The following is a 23,600-nucleotide window of genomic DNA, read 5'->3' as shown; positions in this document are numbered from 1 at the left end:
GGATTCGTGGATTTTTGCTTCGGAGAGAGGAAGCGACGGATGAAAAGTTGAGTGAAGCTGAAATAATAATAATAAATAATAATAATAATAATAATAATAATAATAATAATAATAATAATAATAATAATAATAATAATAATAATAAATACACCGGACGAGACGTTTTTATAATTCCGAGAACGTTCAGATGGAGTAAGGATTTTACTTGATAGTCAGTAAGGTTATTTGGTCTATCTCTCTCTCTCTCTCAACTCTCTCTCTCTCTCTCTCTCTCATATATATATATATATATATATATATATATATATATATATATATATATATATACATACTATATATATATATATATATATATATATATATATATATATATACATGTACACACGCATAATATGTATGTATGTATACAAGTATGTATGCATGCATGAATGCATGTACGTATAATCATGCATACTACTCGCCTGCATGCACTGCACTGCATCGGCCTTCGACTGCATATGAAACATGCATGTGAAATGACTGGGAATGTCACTTCAGACCTAGATTATAACAAGTCAGCATTCGTTAATGGGAAGCATTTCTCTCTCTCTCTCTCTCTCTCTCTCTCTCTCTCTCTCTCTCTCTCTCTCTCGGGTGGTTTCCTGCGGTAGGAGGTGATCGGATGGTGATAATGAGACGGAAGCTGATGGAAAAATGGTGATTTCGTGGACAGGAAACAGTCGTAAAAAAGAGGGAAAACGGTCTTGCGTCTGTGAGTGCAGATAACACCTTTTTTTTTTTTTTTTTTTTTTTTTTTATAGCACTGCGTAATGCCATAGAACAAAAAAGAATCCAGTTTGCTTTATGCAAATCAGTTATGAGTAATACACAACCATTACGGTCGTGGTAACAAGGTTTTTTTTTCTTGCGTAGAAGAATTCAGTAGTTAATTATTATTATTATTATTATTATTATTATTATTATTATTATTATTATTGGATTATTATATTGGTAAAGATTTCAGTTGATTATGATTAGTATTATCTTTAGCGTTCGCGACCAACGAGTTTTTATTTATTTATTTTTTGCTCAAAAGCATGCAGTCCATTATTATTATTATTATTATTATTATTATTATTATTATTATTATTATTATTATTATTATTACAGCTGCGACATCTTATTTTCCTATTTTGAATTTCTACTGTAGGAGTATGCCAAACTTATTATTATTATTATATTATTATTATTATTATTATTATTATTATTATTATTATTATTATTATTATTGTTGTTGTTGTTATTATTATTATTATTATTATTATTATTATTATTATTATTATTATTATTATTATTATATAATAATAATAATAATTATTATTATATTATTGTTATTATTATTATTATTATTATTATTATTATTATTATTATTATTATTATTATTATTATTATTATTAAGCATAAAAACCATTGAACTTCAAATTGCAATGTATAAGTCAAAAGGACAATGAAAAGTATACTCACAGCAAAGTGTCAAAATGCAATAATGTCTTATCCCGTCACAATGAAATAGTGGAGGTTTCAACAATGATAATGAACATGGCGCACAATGCAATGACAATGATAGTGACTGCCATTATACAGATCGGAATGACGATAATGACAAGGCCAGCTTCCAAAGAAGGCGTGGGAAAACTGACGTTTGTTTTTGCTTACAAGTTAATGTAGGTTTTAGTCATATTTGGCATGCTATTATTATTATTATTATTATTATTATTATTATTATTATTATTATGTACTTCTGATACCTACATTTTACACTGATACTATTCTGGATTTTCAAGCATTATTATTATTATTATTATTATTATTATTATTATTATTATTATTATTATTATTATTATTATTATTATTATTATTATTATTCAAAATAACCGTACACCCACATTCAAGCCAAATTATCCGAGTAATTCTTCAAGCAATTTATCTTCCTCCCATTCTGCTTATATACAACTGGAGTACATTTTATATTCATGCACAGACTTCGTTTAGTGAAATTTCATGATCATTCTCTCTCTCTCTCTCTCTCTCTCTCTCTCTCTCTCTCTCTCTCTCTCTCTCTCTCTCTCTCTCTCGTTAAATTACTCTGCAACTTGAATGGAATTATTTTGTATTCACATTATGCCCAAACACTGATGAGAAGAATTCCAGATTATGACATCTCTCTCTCTTCTCTCTCTCTCTCCTCTCTCTCTCTCTCTCTCTCTCTCTCTCTTAGAATAATTATGAGGATTATGATACAGAATTCTTGTACAGGATACGCATTGTCTCTCTCTCTCTCTCTCTCTCCGTCTCAGAATATTTACAGGAAATGGGGTATTGTCTAGGATCGTGATACAGAATTCTTTGTGCACGATACTCTCTCTCTCTTTTGGTCTAATCTGCAATTGAATGGGGTTATTTTGTATTCACATTATGCTTAAACACTAATGAGAAGAATTCCAAATTATGACATCTCTCTCTCTCTCTCTCTCTCTCTCTCTCTCTCTCTCTCTCTGTGGCCTCTGGTCGGTCGGAGAGGATCACTCGCCACTCATGACCTCCGCATAAACAAACTAGGGAGCTGTAAACAAGTCTAAGAATAACAGCCCGTCTTACCCTCACGCGTGTTTTTTTCTACTCTCTCTCTCTCTCTCTCTCTCTCTCTCTCTCTCTCTCTCTCTCCACTGCGCCCACATTAATCTTTTACCCAGCCACTTAGTGTACCGCCACTGCCCGGACACGATTGCAGCAGTCTCTCTCTCTCTCTCTCTCTCTCTCTCTCTCTCTCTCTCTCTCTCTCAGACTAGGGCTAATAAGTTGTTTATATTGATATCCGATGAATATTTTCGTTTTCACGTCCCCCTATTAAGATGGCTCATGAATATATGTATAGGTGTATATATATAATTATCATATATATATCACCTCCCAAAATGGCTATAAACTTTATATTCCTGTCCCTTATAGTTGTTCCTCTTCCTCCTAAACAGCTCACCCCACCCCCCGCCCCCCCATACCCTATCAATAATCCGACGACCCGACTGTCTGTCTTCGTGTCATCTTCGCATCTTTGACAGTTGACAGTTGACAGCCTCCTGTCTGCAGATACAGTCGTTACTGGCCTCTGTAAAAAGCTGCAGTCAGCCCCTTAAACTGAGGAGTTTATTGAAATTCAAACGTTTATATACACTCGATTTGTCCCTGGGAAAAGCATATGAACAGAGGGAAGGGAGAGGGGTATCCCTAGGAGGAGGGAACGAAAGAGGGTGTTATTGAAGTAGTGGGTAAATATGGGCTGTTTATTCCCGAGGAGGGGCGTGGGAGGAAACTTGGACTTCCTCAGGTAGAGAGGGTAGGAGGAAGGATGGGGATGGGGGGAGGGGATATGTCTCCAAGGAAGAAAGTGTTAATAGGGAAGAGTGTTCCCAAATAACATGGGAACTACTATGTTCCCAAGATAGTGAGTGACTTCTGGAGGATAAAACGTCCCAAAGGAAGAGTGTACAATAGGAGAGGATGTGGATAGAAAAGGGAGAAATCCTAAGGGTGAAATCCTATGGGAAGAAGGATTCTCCAAGCAGGAGGATTGCAAATAGGAAAAAAGGGAGAGGCGAGCTATTACCTAGGATGAGGATAGGACTCAAGGAAAGATACCGAGGACGTGGATAGGAAGCAAAAGTGGTGTTCCCAAGGAGGGGAAGAGGATGAGAATGGGGAAGAATAATGAGGAAGTGGATAGAAAGAGGAAAGTGGAGTTCCCCAGAAGAGAAGAGAATGGGAATGGCGAGGAATAATGAGGAAGTGGATAGCAAGCAAAAGTGGTGTTCTCCAGGAGAAGCAAATGAGAATAGGGAGGAATAATGAAGTGGACAGGATGACGAAAGTGGTATTCCCCAGGATGAGGAATGGGGGAGAGATATTGAGGAACTGGATGGGAAGAGTAGGGGAAGTGGGGGTGGGTGCATGAGGAAGAGTTGAAATAAGAGGTAGGAAGGCTTTGGAGGAGGAGGAGGAGGAAGAGGAGGAAGAGGAGGAGGAGGAGGAGGAGGAGGAGGAGGAGGCTGGCATTGGCGATCATCATTTAAAAATGATGACCTCAACTTTTTTTACCGGGTTATATTCCTGCTTTTTTTACAGGAGAGAGAAGAGGAGAGAGAGAGAGAGAGAGAGAGAGAGTGAGAGAGAGAGAGTCAAAGAAGCCGCCGCCTGTTGGTAAGGGCCGCCCTGAATCCCTTTGATATCTCAATTAAACCTTTTAATAAGCCGGGGTGACGGAGTAAATGTGTTTTGGATCAGCAGCTTCTTATTTTTCTCCAGCGGTCCTTCGCTCCACCCAAAAAAAAGGAGAGGGGGGGGGGATTGGAAATAGAAAAGCACTTGCACATGCAAAAACAAACATTAAAACGCGAAAACATTTGGGAGAAAATACGCTCACACAAGCGCCCACAGACATACACACACACAATATATATATACACTAATATATGTATATATGTAGTATATATTAATTAGTTACAGTTATCTTAATGTTTTCATATACTCATAAATGAAAAAAATATCATCATTAATTTCAAAGAACTTAGTGCAGTTATTGTTGCAATCAAGCTTATCTTTAATTGTTCTTGGTGGAAGGGGTTGCTCATAAAAAAAAAAAATTAAATAAATAAATATTGCTATCTTCCACTACTGTTAAATGGGGGTAAATTCCCTGTATAGAAAACTTCCTCATTATTAGCTACTTCATAAACACACACCTTTATATACAACTATATAATATATATATATATTATATATTATATATAATATATATTAATAAATATATATATATATATTTATATATTTATATATAAAATATAAATTAAATATAAATATACAATATAATTATTATTTTAAAATAACACTCGTAGGTATATATATCACATATATTACCAGTTACCTACGAGTGTATATTACACATTCCTAAATTCTTTGTAATTAATGATATTATTCAGTTTCATATATGAGTCTATGGAAATACTAACAAAACTGCAACTAGTTAAGTAACAAGAAGATAGTCTCAAAAAGCAAAATAAAGAGTACAGAATTACATTAAAATTATTAAATAATCTTATATATCCTGTTTTTTGCTGAAGAATTCTGAGAGAGAGAGAGAGAGAGAGAGAGAGAGAGAGAAGAGAGAGATGCGTATCCTGTGCAAGGAATTCTATGGCATAATCCTGGACAATATCCCTTTTCTATAAGAGAGAGAGAGAGAGAGAGAGAGACCTTACATACAGACCTTACATCTTGTTCGGGTTGCCCCAGGTCCCTCAGTGTGAGGCACCTCAATGTATGAATTGAGATGCACCTCTTAATGTATAGAGAGAGAGAGAGAGAGAGAGAGAGAAACAAGTCCCAATGTAAGAGACGGCCTCCTCTTACAAGGTTGGGACACAACTAACCTGCCATACCAACTCGTCTTGGACATATGTTCCGACGCGCCACAGAAAATACCTGCATTCCCTTACTCCTGGGAAGGCGTCACTTTATCATCATGACTGGGCGCGCGCGTAAGAGCGCTCCCGAGCGCAATTGGCGTTGGAGAAGATGTTATTCTGTTCATTTCTGTTTATGTCGTATGTATTTTTTTTTTTTGGAGCAAGTCTTCAAAATGACGTTTATGGACACTCAGAAGAAATTCTTCCGCAGGGGGAATTCCTTCGTCCGGTACCTTTCTGGATTATAAGGTATCCAGTGTTGTAAATTACAATGCATTAATAATAATAAAATAAAAAATACTAATAATAATAATAATAATAATAATAATAATAATAATAATAATAATAATAATAATAATAATAATAATAATAATAATAATAATAAAATAATATAATTTTATTACTGAATATTCTAGTAGGTGATGTATTCATTGAAAACATGAGTGAGAAGTAAAGATATCTCTCTCTCTCTCTCTCTCTCTCTCTCTCTCTCTCTTATAGATATATATATATAATATATATATATATATATATATATTATAATATATATATATATATATATATATAATGTATCATATGAATATGTCAACAAAATGTGTCAATTTAAAGAAGTGACAGAAAAAAAATTTTTCGATTTCTCTCTCTCTCTCTCTCTCTCTCTTTCTCTCCCTCTCTCTCTCTCTCTCTCTCTCGGTGTAAACATGACCATGATAGCGAGTAAAGCTGATATGCTTAATTTGGAATTGATATCACAGTAATGATTTCGTAATTAGGGCTAATTACTCGCTTCATTAACGCCCCAAACGAAGGGACGGAGTCACAGAGAGAGAGAGAGAGAGAGAGAGAGAGAGAGAGAGAGAGAGAGAGAAGAGAGAGAAAATCTTGTATAATGATGGCACAATCCTGCAATGGCACAATTTCCTATAAGTAATTCTAAGGAAGTAGCGGAGAGAGAGAGAGAGAGAGAGAGAGAGAGAGAGAGAGAGAGAGAGAAGTAATAATGATAATATTAACAAAATATAATATAAATAAAATCAGCGCCAACAACAATGATACTCAAAATACTCAGGAAACAAAAACAGAAAGCGAAATGAAAGAGAATAAGCAAAATTACTGATTATAATTATATTTGTGAAGCTATGTTATTTTACTACTATTTTTACGAAATTTAAATTTTGTCAGACTAAAAAAAATTCAGCTTCGGTTACATATATGAAAAATATAATTCATATTCCAGATGGTAGAGCGTGAATTGGGTATTAAAGGATATTCGCAGCTTGATGCGTATATATACAAATGTATAGTTATATTCATATACATAATTATATATATTATATAATACAAAACGACCCACTTTCCTAACCCTTCTTCTTCTTCTTCTTCTTCTCTCCAACAGCAGTACGGGTCGTCTGAGGGAGCATACGACCCCAGCTGTGACCCTTCCCCCACCATGCCTCAGCTTCACGACCACGCCCACGCCCACGAGAACTCCAGCGCCCACGAACAGGCCCCTCTGACCCCTTCGTCGTCGTCGTCGTCGTCCAACTCCTCGGCGTCCTCCGGAGGCCACGCCAATTTCGTCAGTCCCTGCAGTGACAGGGCCAACCACTACGTCTCTCCCGGGTCCGATGCCGGGTCCACAGGTAAGGGGAGGCGTCGGTTGATTGATTGAATGATCTTGTAGGTGTGTCTTGGCGTCGCAATGACTACAAGTCATTCGTTCTGGAGACCAGAACCGTTTAATTGACTGAGTGACTGATTTGACGGGTGTGATTTGGCGTTGCAATTACTTCAAGTCATTCGTACCGAATTATAGTGACTGAACTTTTGAATCTAGAGTAGTTTGATTTATTGATTGATTGATTTGACGGGTGTGATTTGGCGTCGCAATTACTATGGGCATTTTTCCTAAATAAATTAATTGTATTGCAAGTTGGTATCATACGGATGATGGCCATAAAAGAGAAAAATCTATAATTATAAATTAACGCAAAAAGCTGTAAAAAAAAAAAAGCATATATATATATATAATTATATATCATATATATACATATGCATAAATATAGAGATATATTTACTTATATATACGTACATACATACATACACCATAATCATTCATTGTAGCCCAACAAGAAACGAGTAAAAAATGCGCCGAAGTTTTTTCGGTGCAATCGAGTTTTCTATACATCGTATAATCAAGGTCACCGAAAACAGATCTATCTTTCGGTGGTTTCGGTATAATATTCGATATAATGTATGAGCCGCGGCCCATAAAACGCTAACCACCGCCCGGTGGTGGCCTGTCCTATAGCGTTCCCAAAAGCACGATTATGGCCAACTCTAACTTTAAATAACATAAAAACTACTGAGGCTAGAGGGCTGCAATTTAGTATGTTTGATGATTGGAAGGTGGGTGATCAACATACCAATTTGCAGCCCTCTAGCCTCAGTAGTTTTTACGATCTGAGGGCGGACAGGAAAAGTGCGGACAGACAGACAAAGCCGGCACAATAGTTTTACAGAAAACTAAAAATCAACAAATTATGCCGCAAAAGGGACAGTGATAAAAAGGGTTTTATTTGCAACCTTACGATACAGGAAGTTACAGGGCATTAAATTTCATGACGTAGTTACAGTTTGGGGAAGATTGCTTCCTGGGTAATCGCCTTCTGTCATTCTGTAATTTCCGTAATGCCGGAACAACGCCAATTGCTGACGTCATAAAAGTACGTCATCATACTTTTTAATAATTTTACACAAATTTAGTTTTAAGATGCGAGGTATTTTTTTGTATTGGTCAATGAGTGGATTTTTCGAAGCATAGAGAATTTAATTTCGTTTACGGGGGAATATGAAAAAATATAAAAAACATTCTAAAGGCAGAAGGTGGTAATAAAAGAGAGAGAGAGAGAGAGACGACTCATGTCGGGAGAGAGGGGGATGAAGGTAGGCGGGAGAGAGGCTGAGAGAGTGTGAGAGTGGGCTGAGGACACGACGACCGAGGTCAATGGAACTGCGAAGGAGGAGCGGGTTGAGATTGAGAATTGACGAGAATTCCCTCACGGTGTAGTAAAGGCCATGCTATTTACATTTACCACATTAGTCCATCAACATCAGCTAATATTCGACCTTCATTGCTTCATTTATTTTTGCTTGTGTACTGACATCAACTGAAGCAAATCTGACGATGATAATGACGATAATAACTATAATGATGACGATTATGATGATGATGATGACTACGATACCAAGATATTATTATTATCATTACCGCATTTTTTGGGTATAAATGTGTTAGTTTTTTAATTTTCTACAGACCCTTATTATTAATTATTATTTTATTATTATTATTATTATTATTATTATTATTATTATTATTATATGAATTAATTATTTATTATTATTAATTATTATTATTATTATTAATTATTTATTATTACATTATTGTCTCAGAATTTAGTCTGGCTTGTATAAACAAGTAACGGAATTTGCGCGAATATATACAGACACCTATATATATATATATATATATATATAATATATATATATATATATATATATATATGTATATATATATATATTCACACAAAATTTCCTTCTATGGGAATCACTGGTGTAGAAGCCTAAACACTCCAGCTTTAAGTTTATTTACATAGTTTCATACTTCCCCCCACCCACATCAAACACACACATATATAGATATATAGATATAGACAGATCGACAGATATAGATTTATAGACTCGAATATATTAAGGTACACTTGTAGGCACTACCTGTGCCTACGTGCATCTCATCCGCACACTTGAGCACACAACATGCTATCGCAGCCTGATCTAAATATGTGTGTGTGTATTTGTGTATGTGTGTGTCTGTGTGTACATCTCAAAGCATGCACAGTATACACGCACGTGTGCAACCTGAAAAAGAAAACGTACATACAAACGTCTACAAGTGTCATAAACCACTCGATATCGCTGCTACTGTAGAATGAACTTTCTCTCTCACCCGCCATTAAAATTGACGCCAGATCCCCGAGCGGGACGTCCGACCTCCTTCCTAATTAGTATGGCGCTCGGCGCCACAACCCCGCGCACTCTCTCTCTCTCTCTCTCTCTCTCTCTCTCTCTCTCTCTCTCTCTCCATTCTCGTATTAATTCCATCGCGGTCTTGATCTCCTGCTTCCACTAATTTCCTGGTGGCATTCATCTCTCGGAGCTTCGAGGTCGACCTCGAGGTATACGCACGACGATGGCGCTGGGTTTGCATACGCATGCCTGCTTAACCTCCTTCCGCTGTACAAAGGCGACCACCCGTCGACTCGATCTTCGACATTGTTTCGTGGTTTCGCAGAGCCTTGCAATCAGAGGGTCGATTTCATATGTATATGTATGTATGTATGTATGTATGTAGTATATATAGTATATATATATATATATATATATATATATATATATATATATATATATATATATCATATAAAAGGTTTTTTGCCACGAAAGGAAAAATGAAAAAGCGAGATAGCCAAGTACTTGGCTATCTCGCTTTTTCATTTTTTTCCTTCGCGCAGAAAAAACCTTTATTTATACATAGCATCACGTTTTTATATGCTTCGTGATCAAGTTATTCATATATATTATATATATATATATATATATATATATATATATATATATATATATACATACACACACAACCAAGGCAAAGATAATTCTATATTAAGAAGTATTATGTGATATTTGATAGAATTGGAAAACTCATGCGTCACTTCAATGTTATAATTCTAAGGCTGATAATCGTGTTTTTTTTTTTTCCTATTTCTCACGTTTATTTATTTATTTATTTATTTTATTCCTGGTAGAGCGGTAAGAGGGTGAATGTCTCACGACTTGTCTGTACTCATTTTGATAGATAATTAACTCATTTTTAATAAATAAAACGGGTTATTGATAAAATAATGATATTTAACACACTTGCGTTAAAATGCGTAATGCACGAATATACACAATATTCGTGATAGAGAACATCTGAATATTCTCTCAAAAGTATAAGTCCACACACATGAAATGCACGCTATATCGACCTGAAAATCCTTTAGAGCAACCACGTCTTATGAATACCGTTTTATTATTCATCTCCATTTCAAACTCGTATCTTCGCGTGATGAATGTTAAGAGAACTCTTCTTTTCTATAACTCCGGATATTCTATTAACTCCGTTATTTCTGTGTCTGTCTGTCTGTCTGTCTCGCTTCTACCGTTTTTCTATTGAATATTTTGATTTACGTTTCCTACCCTTTTTGGCCAATGTATTACAAAGCTGATATATAATATATATATATATATATATATATATATATATATATATATATATATATATATATATATATATATTAAAAGCAATATTAATTATCTCGATGCCATGATTAAACAATACCACCATTCATCACCGGCCCACTGGATGCAAGAAGCGATTAGTCTTCAAGCGATATTCGCTCTCTCTCTCTCTCTCTCTCTCTCTCTCTCTCTCTCTCTCTGATATAGCGCGTCGTATCCTTTCAATATCTATTTATCGCCATTGGTAGTCGCATCTCATAAAACAAATGGCTCCCCGCTGTCCATAACAGAAGTAAGAGATAAACTTGAAGCTCCTGCCTCCCGCGCATCCGAATGGTCCATTGGGCCGCCTTTTGCATTCCGCGACGTCTTGCGTTTTCCAGACATCCCCTACCCCTACCCATACCCTTACCCCTAGCCTCTAACCCTCCAACCCCTCCCCTCCACCACAGTGTTTCTTTTCTTCTTCATCATCATCTTCTTCTTTTTCTTCTGCTTAAGAGTCGTCCGAATATTCGTGAGAGAGAGAGAGAGAGAGAGAGAGAGAGAGAGGAGAGGTGGGTATTTGGTAGTCGTCCTGGTCGTCGTTGTTGGTATGTCTGATATAGTGATGGGGTAAATACAGAGGAGGGGGTGGGGGAGTGACGGGGTTGGGGAGGAGGGAAGAGGGGGGGGGGGGATGTGTGCCTTCTGAAACTTTCATTCCATTTTTTTTTTTTTTTTTTTTTTTTTTTCGGAATAGCTTGGGTGGAGTTTTTCCATTCGGTTGGTCATCAACCATTTATTCATCAAACATCAACCTCATAACCTACTCCAGCATACGATAATTTTGCGAGGGACTTTTCCTTAATAAATGAGGAAAGTTTTTAAAAGTAAAAATAAAAAAAAACAGTTATTGTACTGATAACATACAACAGAATAATGCAGCACTTCTGTTATAATACCGAGCTTAAACAAAATCAGACGTTAGATGAGACAGAGATTACCTAATCAGAATCACTATTTATTATACAATCAAAGAATTCCATTATTATGCAAAATATAATTATTTTTTCATTACTTAACAGTTTATCACACCGTGGATTTCTCAGCAAGACAAAGTTTCTTTTCTCAGGGATTTCAGAAAATTGGAACAAAAGATTATGAAATAAAAATCAACCATTATATAATTAAATTCTATTGTTATGCAAAATATAAATGTGGATTTTTATGACTAACCAGTTTTATCACAATGTGAACTTCTTAGCAAGAGACGTGAAAACAAAGTTTGCGTAAATAAATAAACAATTTTATAAATAAATTGTTTTGTTATGCAAAATATAATTGTGGATTTTTATGACATACCAGTTTTATCACAGTGTGAGCTTTTTAGCAAGAGGCGTGAAAAAAGAATGTTTTCATAAATAAAATAAACAATTTTAAAAATAAATTTTATGCAAAATATAATTAGGGGTTATATGACATCCCAGTTTATCACAATGTGAACTTCTTAGCAAGACAGATTCTTTTCTCTACTCTTTCAAAGAAGTGAAAACAAAGTTTGTATAAAAAAAAAAAATAACGTAACATCAGAAGTTCAGTGAAAGCTCGCGTTCATATTTATTCATATACACCTAGCATGTGTTCTGACTGCATATGTAGATGTTTTTTAATAATCATATATTACAATCCACGTCTCTCAACACCTGGGTGACCCACGATGCTTGATAGAACGGCTACGCCTTTTAATTCTCTCTCTCTTTCTCTCTCTCTCTCTCTCTCACTGAGGGACCTGGGGCAACCCGAACAAGACGTAAGGTCTCTCTCTCTCTCTCTCTCTCTCTCTCTCTCTCTCTCTCTCTCTGTGGTGTGTGTGTGTGTGTATGTGTGAGCGTTTAGAGAGCAGGACGATATTGAAAGAAGGGAGTAGATGTGCTATCTATCTATGAAACTATCTATCCACAGTTCTTGATGGATCGGCTACTTCTTTTGATTCTCTCTCTCTCTCTCTCTCTCTCTCTCTCTGTGTGTGTGTGTGTGATTGTTTATAGAGCAGGACGATATTGAAAGAAGGAAACAGAAGTGCTATTTATCTATCCACAGATCTTGGTAAACCGGCTACTCCTTTTAATCTCTCTCTCTCTCTCAATCTCTCTCTCTCTCTGTGAGTGTTTGGAGAGCAGGACGATATTGAAAGAAGGAAGTTGATGTGTTATCTATCTAATTATCTATCTATTTAATTTTGTTGGTTGCCTTTTCTCTCCATCTATCTACTTACAGCGAATAGAAAATCACAATGCAAGGTAGAGATAGAGAGTTACTTATCACTTCCCATAATAAAATGCTTTACATTCCATATCCTATTACAAACAAATAAAACAAAATTGCAATTAGCAAGCGCTGATACCTGTTATTTAATTTTCGAGGAATTTTTTTGAAAAGCGTTCAAAATTAAACGGCAGAGAACATTTATTTTTTTTTTATTTAACTTTTTTTGAGTGTGCAAAATTATTTCGAAGGAATTCAATCAACGCCTTTGCAACTGCTATGCAATCAAGTAGCGCATTTTTTTTGCGTAATGTTTGATAACTGGTAATTATAAATGCACGGTAGACCCCACATATTATCATCTTATTATGAGATTTAATTAGCAAAAGTATTATACAGGAATTTGATACCTGAGGCACTATGCAGAGTAGGAGAAAGCGTTGAGGTTCTACGGTATTCTGAATTATTATTATTATTATTATTATTATTATTATATTATTATTATTATTATTATTATTACTTATTATTATTATTATTTTATTATTATTATTATTATTATTATTATTATTATTATTATTATTATTGGTAAAAAATCCTTAATAGCATGAGTCACTAAAATGGTAAAGAAATCCACAATGGTATAATGTTAAAATATTTATTTATTTTTAATATATATCTATATATACACCATTGTAGGTTTCTTAACCATCTATTATTATTATTATTATTATTATTATTATTATTATTATTATTATTATTATTATTATTATTATTATTATTATTATTATTATTTGTGGTCCGATCAGAGAGTGAATACGAATGAAGGAATAAATATACAACTATCTATTTACGAAAGAACGAATAAATATCCAAACAAATTTTTACGAATTAACGAATAAATAAACTCATTTTTTATGAATTAGCAAATAAATACCAACTAATTTTGTACGTGTGAACGAATAAATACCCAACTAATTTTTTTACGAATTAATGAATAAATACCAACTTATGTTTTACGAATGAACGGATAAATATTCCATTTCTTTTTCTTTTTTTTACGAAAGAATGAAAAAATACCAACTTGTTTTTTTACGAAGAAAAGAATGAAATACCAACTTATCTTTTTACGAACGAACGAATAAATACCAACTAATTTTTTTACGAATGAACTAATAAATATCCGACAAGTTTTTTTTACGAATGAACGAATAAATACCAACTCATTTTTTTTTACGAATGAACGAATAAGTACCCGACAATTATTTTACAAATTAACCAATAAAATACCAACTTTATTTTTTACGAATGAACGAATAAATATTCGACAATTTTTTTAATGAATTTACTAATAAATACCAAATTATTTTTTTTACGAATGAACGAATAAATATCCAACTATCTTTTTACGAATAGACGAAAAAATATTAAATCTGAGACTTACAAATTATGTAAACTCATTGGCAGGCTCCTGTTGTCATTAATAATTATAAATGACTGCCACATATGTTGACATGTGGTAACATAACATATGTTGCCTACATACAAAAAAGAAATCTAGCGCTTCTTGTAGCAAAAAGGAGGTAAAGTTAATCGCGTTATGAAACTGACGACTGTAATTAAATCAATTTAAAGGCCGATTCACTGATTGCTAGAATAACTTTTCTAAACACACTGGGGTCATTATAACACACACACTGGGGTCATTATAACATACACTGGGGTCATTATAACATACACTGGGGTCATTATAACAAAGTCACGAACACCGATAAAAATACCGAAATAGGCTCAATTTGCATATTACCATAACAGATGCAGTTGCATAAATGGTGTTTAAAAAAAAAAGATTTTTACCATTAGAAGTACAGTTCTAGTATAAAAGCTATTTAAAAATATAACATATTTACCATTAAAGGTGCATTTCAATAAATGCTATTAAAAATATATTATCATTACAAATGCAGTTGTATAAATGGTGGTTTAAAAAAGAATTCTTACCATTTGAAGTGCAGTTCTGTAAAAGCTATTTAAAAATATAACATATTTACCATTAAAATTGCATTTCAATAAATGCTACTTAATAAAACATTACTATTAAAAATGCAGTTCTATAAATGGTGTTTTAAAAAGTTCTTTACCATTTGAAGTACAGTTCTATAAAAGCCTATTTGAAAATATAACATATTTACCATTAAAAGTGCATTTCAATAAATGCTATTTTAAAAAAGAAATACTACCGTCACAAATGCAGTTCTAAAAAACTATTACCCTTTGAAGTACAGTTCTATAAAAACTTTTTAAAAATATATCATATTTGCCAATAAAAGTGCATTAAATAAATGCTATTTAAAAAAAAGAAATATTGCCATTACAAAAGCAATTCTATAAATGGTGCTTTAAAAAAAAAACGTATTACCATTACCAGTGCATTTCTATAAATGCTTTTAAAAATTTACATTCTACCATTAAAAGTGCATTTCAATAAATGCTATTTGAAAAAATATTACTATTACAAATGTAATTCTATAAATGGTGCTTTGAAAAAAAAAACCTATTACCATTACAAGTGCATTTCTATAAATGCTATTAAAAATGTGCATTCTATCATTAAAAGTGCATTTCTATAAATGATATCTAAAAAAAAAAAACCAAAATTAAATGCTTCGATAAAGCGATTTCGTTAATTGCAGGTCTTCAAAAAACATCCCATAAGAAAAACCGAATGAGAGAAGAAAAAAAAAATAAACGCAAAAGACTCAGAAGTGATCATTAAGCTATAAACGGCTTTATAAAATATTCGTAGACCCAAATATTCCCATTAGCGTGGTCGGCCAAAACTTACTGCATTAATTACTCGGTCTTGAAAAATATCAGAAACTAAGAATAATATTGAAATCAGTTTTTTTGTTTTTGTTTTATTCTGCTTGTTTTATTGAACAAGCGATTCCGCTGCGAATTTCAAACACTATTAACAAAATCTGTAACAAAGCTTAATAATAATAATAATAATAATAATAATAATAATAATAATAATAATAATAATAATAATAATAATAATAATAATCTTGAATTCTTCATTAAGCCACACACATTAATTATGATACCAAATAAAGTAATATATATACATATATAAATAATATAATAATAATATCATATACTAATAATACTATAATATCTTGAATTCTTCATTACGCACACACCTTATTAGGGGATCCAAATAAGTAATATAAATTATACTATATAATCTATATTTATTAATTATATATATTTTATTATATATATATAGTATATATATATATATATTATACAAAAACATAATGAGAAAAACTTGACAAATCAAAAACAAAAAGAAGAAGAAAAAAAAGGACATTCTCAATTCACCTTTAAAAACCTGAGAGCAATCTCTTGTATTTCAATACCAATTTGTCATTTGCATTCTTTGTCCGGCTTCAGCCGAATACTTCTGCTTCTCCCCCCTCCCCTCCCGCCCCCCCCCCCCCCAAGTCCAAAATTATTGTGCAAAACAGCTTCTACTCCCAATTTTTAAAGTTATCAGTTATCATTTCAGTTGTTTTGCGTTATTGTCCTATATCAAAACAAGAGCGATCAACTGGCGTACGCTTTGCATTGGTTGATAAATTAGTTACAGAAGGTAATAGTAATTTTCAAGAAAAAAAGAACACGGTGGGTATTTAGCACTCCTAATCCAGGCAATGATCTGGAGAGAAATGGGAGGAGGAGGAGGAGGAGGAGGAGGAGGAGGAGAGGAGGAGGAGGAGGAGGAGGAGGAGGAAGATGAAGATGAAATGGGTGTTAAATGATGTAGGTAATAGAGCCGAAGAAGGTAGGGTGAGGTCTGTAGGTGGAGGGGGGCTGTAGGATTGATAGGATGTCGGGGGTGGGGGAGGAGGAGGAGGAGGGAGGAAGAAAGGGTGGAGCCGAGGAAGGAATGAAGACTGTTTAGGATCCTCGCTGAGGACGGTTCTAGGATGATATCTCAAATATCCATTACTCTCTCTCTCTCTCTCTAATTTGTGCATTGGTATGCAGGATTCATAAGTGGCAAACCTCGACCTGGACGCAGCATTAGCCATAAACCCGCTTTATGCATCCAGCCACGCAATTAGCTACCGGCCATCAGTTATGCTATGATACTTTTTTAGACTTCCCAGCTATCAGCATCGACTCTCTGCGAGATTAAAGCCCTGCCGGGGATCGTGCGGCCATGATACCACCGCCCTCTCTCTCTCTCTCTCTCGAGAACTCCACGGAATGGGCTCGATACGGTTTTCTGTAAGAAACTCGCATAAATTATCTTATTTTGTAGTCAATTATTTATCATCGGTTTATTTTTCTATGATTATTAAGCCCGGCCAATCATCCGTCTCTCTCTCTCTCTCTCTCTCTCTCTCTCTCTCTCTCTCTCTCTCTCTCTCTGAGAACTTCATGGAATGGGTTCGATTCAGTATACTATACAAGAAACTTAAGCATAGTGTAAAATATTATATTTTGTTGCCATTTACATTTTAATTGTAAAATTATTCTATAATAATCAATAATTCTACGTCTTTTATATTCTAGCCTTCCTACTTCTCTTTTTTTCCGTCGTTATGCCCCTTTTATCTTAGGTATTGGGTTACCCATCCCCCCAGCCTCTGTAATTCATAAATGTCTTCCTTATGAAATCATATCTCTCGGTAAATAGTGAAAATGCTCGTAGCTTCCCTGAAAGTTAAAACTAAACGGAATTTGACTCTCTCTCTCTCTCTCTCTCCTCTCTCTCTCTCTCTCTCTCTCTCAGTTAGAAAAACTCCCAATTTCATTATCATTGTTATTATTATGTAAACTTGAATGGAAGCTATTCCCCTAACGATATTTTCTTGTCATAATTATGAAAACTCTCTCTCTCTCTCTCTCTCTCTCTCTCTCTCTCTCTCTCTCTCTCTCTCTCTCTCTCTCTCTCACTGTTCGAAAAACCCCAACTTCATCATTATTATTGTTATAAACTTCAACGTAAATTATTTCCCTAATGACATTTCCTTTTCACAATGAAAAAGAAAACTTAGCTTAACACATAAAATGTCTAATAAAAAAAATCAATACAACATTTTTTTTCCATAAAAAAAAATCTTAGCTTGACGCATAAATTGTTTTATAAAAAAAAATAAGTTCTTAAACATTTCTTGTATGAAAAAACGTTTACCTTCCTAAAAAAAAAACTAAAAATTTTTTCCTACAAAAATAAATGGCGTATCTTCAAAAAATACTATTTTTTTTCCTTCCATGATAAAAAAAAATTACCAACGCATAAAATGTCTAATCCTAAAAAAAATCATAACTTACATGTTTTTTAATAATTAAAATTAACTTACCTTCACATATAAAAATATCGAATACAAAAAAAAAAATCCAATACTTAATAATGATTCATTTCCTCTTCCCTCCTCCGCAGGCGTAGGATCCCCAGGCACGGGCATTTCCTCCGGAGGCGTCTCCAGCAGCGTCTCGGGAGGCGAGGGCAGCGAGACCTCCTTCTGCGCCGGCTGCTCCGGCCGCATCATCGACCGTTTTTACCTTCTGGCCGTCGAGCGCAAATGGCACGCAGGCTGCCTGCGCTGCGCAGCCTGCCACTCTCCGCTGGACGCCGCCGTCACCTGCTTCGCGCGCGACGGACACATCTTCTGCAGGGACGACTATCACAGGTGAGTCTCCGCTGTGGGGCCGCACTGGGTATCAGGGGTTATAAGTTTTCTTCCCTTCGGCGGGAGGCGCCTTGCCTTAGAATATGTGGAGCCAGCTTTCTTCACTTCGGCGGGAGGCGCCTTGCCTTAGAATATGTGGAGCCAGTTTTCTTCCCTCTGTGGGGAGGCACTTTGCCTGAGAGACAGGGTACTCAAGATTTATGGACCCGGTTTTCTTTCCTTCGGGGGGAGGGACTTTGCCTTAGAGCCAAGGTCCTCAGAATATATGGACCCGGTTTTCTTCCCCACTTCAGCGGGAGGGACTTTACCTAAGAGCCAAGGTCCTCAGAATATATGTACCAGGTTTTCTTCCCTACTTCAGCGGGAGGGACTTTGCCTTAGAGCCAAGGTCCTCAGAATTTATGGGCCCGGGTTCTTTCCCTTCGAGGAGAGGCGCCTAGCCAGTTTCTAAACGTCACAGAGGCGTATAGGTGGCTGTTATCTTTCTAAAATTAATTGATCGAGTTATTCTAGGAAACGAACTGCTATCTTATTTAATAAAAATTCAAGAACATGGTTATCATATACTGCAATAGTTACTGGAAATACATGCATATTATTATTCCTAATAAGTAACTACAGATATCTCGTGATTACAGGTGGAATGTAGTTTTAATTACTAAAAATTCAGACATCTCGTTACAAAGGGTTGTGAAATTGCTTACCAAAACTTCAGATGGTCTCATTGCACAATTCGGAATTTACTCAGTAACATTATTTACAAAAACCCATTTTGTCTTAAAGAAAAGATTATGATGTGTGTGTGTGTATGTGTGTGTGTGTGTGTGTGTGTGTGTATTTGCTGGTTTATGAGACAGCATTAAGCTTCAGTTGATCTTTAAAATAATAAAAGATCTCCGATTAATAAAAAAAAAAAAAAAAAATAACATTCCTTTCTATGAATAATTAAAATGTCCAAGAATTCGAATCTCGATTAAAGATTCTTTGATTTATATAGTTCTAGTGTTCTAGCATCCTTTGACTGAACAAATTCCATTCTTTGAAACAAAAAGTAAATAACTAACATTGAAAAAGTGTGCAAGTTGCCTCATTATTATTATTATTATTATTATTATTATTATTATTATTATTACTATTATTAAATATTCAGAACAAAATAAACTGGTTCCTGACGAGGCGAATGCAGTTAATGCGTCAATTTCATGCCTAAATGAGTTGCCCTTTAAACGAGATTTATAATGAAGGTCACGCAGTAATAGGATAATTGGAGCATTTTGTTTGTCCCTTTATTCATTTCTCTCTCTTCACGAGCTGTTTTCTTCTTTCTCTGGCTCCTGCTATCTCGGGAAACCACAACACTCTCTCTTTCTTTCTCTCTCTCTCTCTCTCTCCATGTAAGTATAAATATAAAATTCTCTCATTTTTTCAGTGAATATGTAAGGGTACCAGCAGATTCTTCGAAAAATAATATATATATTATATATTATATATATATATATATATATATATATATATATATATATATCTATATGGATGAGTCGTCTCTCTCTCTCTCTCTCTTAATCTCTCTCTCTCTCTCTCTCTCGCCAATGAAACACGTATACAATACAATAAGTTACTTCGGGGAATCTATCAACTTACCTCTCACTTCTCAGTCAAGTTTATAATCTCTCTCGTCTCTCTCTCTCTCTCTCCTCTCTCTCTCTCTCTCTCTCTCCGCAGCCATTCTTCCTCCTCCTCCTCCCTCCTCCTCCTCCTCCTCTTCGCAAACTATTAGCATCTCCACGGAAATGTTTTTACGAGGAATATAAACGCCACTCTCCGAACCAGAGTGAACAAATCCCGCTGTTTTATTTTCGGGGTTCCTTTATGCGAAATGGGAAATGGAGGTTTTCCCCACACAGAGAGCTTCGCCGATCCCGGAACAATGGAGCCATGAGAGCTTTATGGGCTCCAATGTCGCTACTGTAAAAGGAGCTCTATGCCCGATTTGGGGTGTTTTATTTAAGAGGTCCCTGCTGGATTACATACGTGTATATATATATATATAATATATAGGTATATAGTATATATCTATATATATATTATATATTATATATATAGTAAATATATATAGATCATTCGAGCTACAAATGTCCTTTAATATCTAATTCGTTCTACCTCGGAATTGATATATTTTCATATATGTACCGAAGGGGAATTTTTAGTTGACAATAATTTCGTCCCCTCATGGGGATCGAACCACTGTCCAGTGGGACGAGAACGAATCAGGACGGACAGTGACATTGGGCCGATTGGCAATGTCCACTGTCACGTCCTGATTTCGTTCTTGTCCACTGGACAGTGGTTCGATCCCATGAGGGGACGAAATTATTATCAACTAAAAATTCCCCTTCGGTATATATCATTCCGAGGTAGAGCGAATTAGATATTAAAGGACATTTGTAGCTCGAATGATTTATATGAATCACGGTGATGTGAAAATATTCATGCACACACACACACACACACACACACACACACATATATATATATATATATATATATATATATATATATATATATATATATATATATATATATATATATATATATATATATATGTCGTACATACAGAACTTTGTAAATACTGTTATAATGAATTACTAATAACGGCACAGCCAAATTATATATATATATATATATATATATATATATATATATATATATATATTATATATATATGATATATATATATAGTATATTTTTCACTAAGTGTATGTCGTGTGTAAAGAAAAATATCCATTTTATAGCATTAATCTAAAACCAATAATTAAAAAAAAAAAACTTTGGTGATGGATTCCAACTCCATAAGGATTAAATCCCATATTGTAATGTTTGCCCCTTACTCTTTGTTTCCATTTACAGTCATATCCACGAAATTATCTAGAACCGATCTGTAACCTCTCTCTCTCTCTCTCTCTCTCTCTCTCTCTTCGTCTCAAGAAGCTAATCAGACCTTTATGTCTGTTAATAATCCCTCCAGAAGAAGAATTTCACTCATTATGCCACTAAACGATTTCCAATCTTAGCAAAGAGTGAGACTGGTGGGGTAGGGGTGTTGGGTATGAGGGGAGGAATATATAGTAGGGTTGGGGGAGGTACCCCAAATGCCCCGCGACCCTCCCTATCCATCAGTAGCCCAATTTACAGGTAACATTTCAATCTGTTCACTCCATCCACAACACGCCGGTGCAAGGGCACTACTACAGGGGCACGCAATGCCCCCTTCAACTGGCTACTTAAAGTAGCTGTTATCACGGAGGTTCCGCTGCCACCCGCAAATAATAATTTCGTTTCCTTTTGGTGTTGTTTCTGCTGCTGTTGTAGTTGTTGCGTCTTTGGTGCTGTGGTTTCTGCTGTTGATGTTTCTGCTGCTGATGTTGTTGTCGCGTCTTTGATACTGTTGTTTCTAGTGTTGCGTTTTTGGCGTTTTTTTTTTATTCTATTATTGTTGCGTCGTTGGTGTTGTTATTTCTGCTGTTGTTGTTGCGTCTTTGGTGATGTTATTTCTGCTTCTGTTGTTGCGTCTTTGATGTTATTGTTCCTGCTGTTGTTGCGTTTTTGGTGTTGTTTTGTCAGCTGTTGTTGTTGCGTCTTTGGTGTTATTGCTTCTGCTGTTGTTGCGTCTTTAATGTTGTCATTTCTGCAGTTGTTGTTGCGTCTTTGGTGTTGTTATTTTTAAAGTTGTTGTTGCGACTATAGTGCTGTTGTTTCTCCGGTTGTTGTTACATCTTTGGTGTTGCTGTTTCTGCTGTTCTTGTTGCGTCACAAAAAGACCATTTATCAGTCATTTATTCATATTCTTTTTCATTACATGATATTATTTCTTTGTGATTCACTCATGTCATTTTGTTTACAATGCGACTTCTATTCAATTATGATTTCTTGGTAATTTATTCATATGTTTTGTAGTATGATAAAATCTCTTTGAGATTCTGTATTATTTGTTAACAATGCAATTTCTGTTTTTTAATTCATTCACATTTTTCCAAAACAATGAGATTACTTGGTGATTCATTCATATTTTTTCTTTACGGGGACAATAAAAGATCTTATTCATTCATATTTTTTTACAATGAGATCTCTTCGTATTACGTTAACCTTTTTTATTTTAAACTAAGATATCTTAAAATTCATTCAAAATTTGGCAGTACAGTAAGAATTATGGGCAATTTATTCACATGTTTTTTCTGAACAATACTATTTCTTGGTAATTTGTCGTGCGTGTAATATTTTTGGGATCCATAATGATTTAAATTTGTAAGTTTGTAATTTTTATCATCATTATAATCATTATTATTATTTCCCAGCGCATGATTATTCGCATTTGTAAGTATAATGATTCATCACTCTCGTCTTCATCATTTTACAGTGTTTAATTTTTTTTCCTTTTATCATCATTATAATCATCATTATTAATCATACCCAGATCATGATTATTTGCATTTGTCAATTTAATGATTCATTACTTTCAGTTTCACCATTTTAAAGTTTTAAATTTTTCCTTTTATCATTATTATAATCAGCATTATTAATAGTACCCAAGATTATGATTATTTGTATTTGTCGTTATAATGATTCATTACTTCCAGATTCATCATTTTAAAGTTTCTTTTCTTTTTTTCTTTTATCATCATTATTTATATTTCCCAGAGCACAATTATTCGCATTTGTAAATATTATGGTAGACTATTTTAATTTCCATCATCTTAATTATTATTGTGTAGACCTATTATCTAAATTCGTATCGTGAAAACTGAAAAAAAAAAAATCTGTT

At 34.4% G+C, this 23,600-nt stretch overlaps 1 protein-coding gene across 5 annotated transcripts in view; it reads left to right on the top strand.

The window, feature by feature from the left end:
* The window catches only part of LOC135195337 (protein apterous-like), a 237,254-nt gene that overhangs the window by 74,160 nt on the left and 139,494 nt on the right, over positions 1-23,600 (top strand). For all 5 annotated transcript variants that reach the window (XM_064221894.1, XM_064221679.1, XM_064221814.1 and 2 more), the window contains exons 2-3: positions 6,895-7,141; positions 18,532-18,781. In XM_064221894.1, coding sequence (XP_064077964.1) covers positions 6,895-7,141; positions 18,532-18,781 — 497 coding nt within the window. The remainder of the gene's footprint in view (positions 1-6,894; positions 7,142-18,531; positions 18,782-23,600) is intronic.

The sequence above is a fragment of the Macrobrachium nipponense genome, chromosome 11 (assembly GCF_015104395.2).
Source record: "Macrobrachium nipponense isolate FS-2020 chromosome 11, ASM1510439v2, whole genome shotgun sequence".
Lineage (NCBI taxonomy): Eukaryota > Metazoa > Arthropoda > Malacostraca > Decapoda > Palaemonidae > Macrobrachium > Macrobrachium nipponense.
This window is presented reverse-complemented; position numbering and strand designations above follow the sequence as displayed.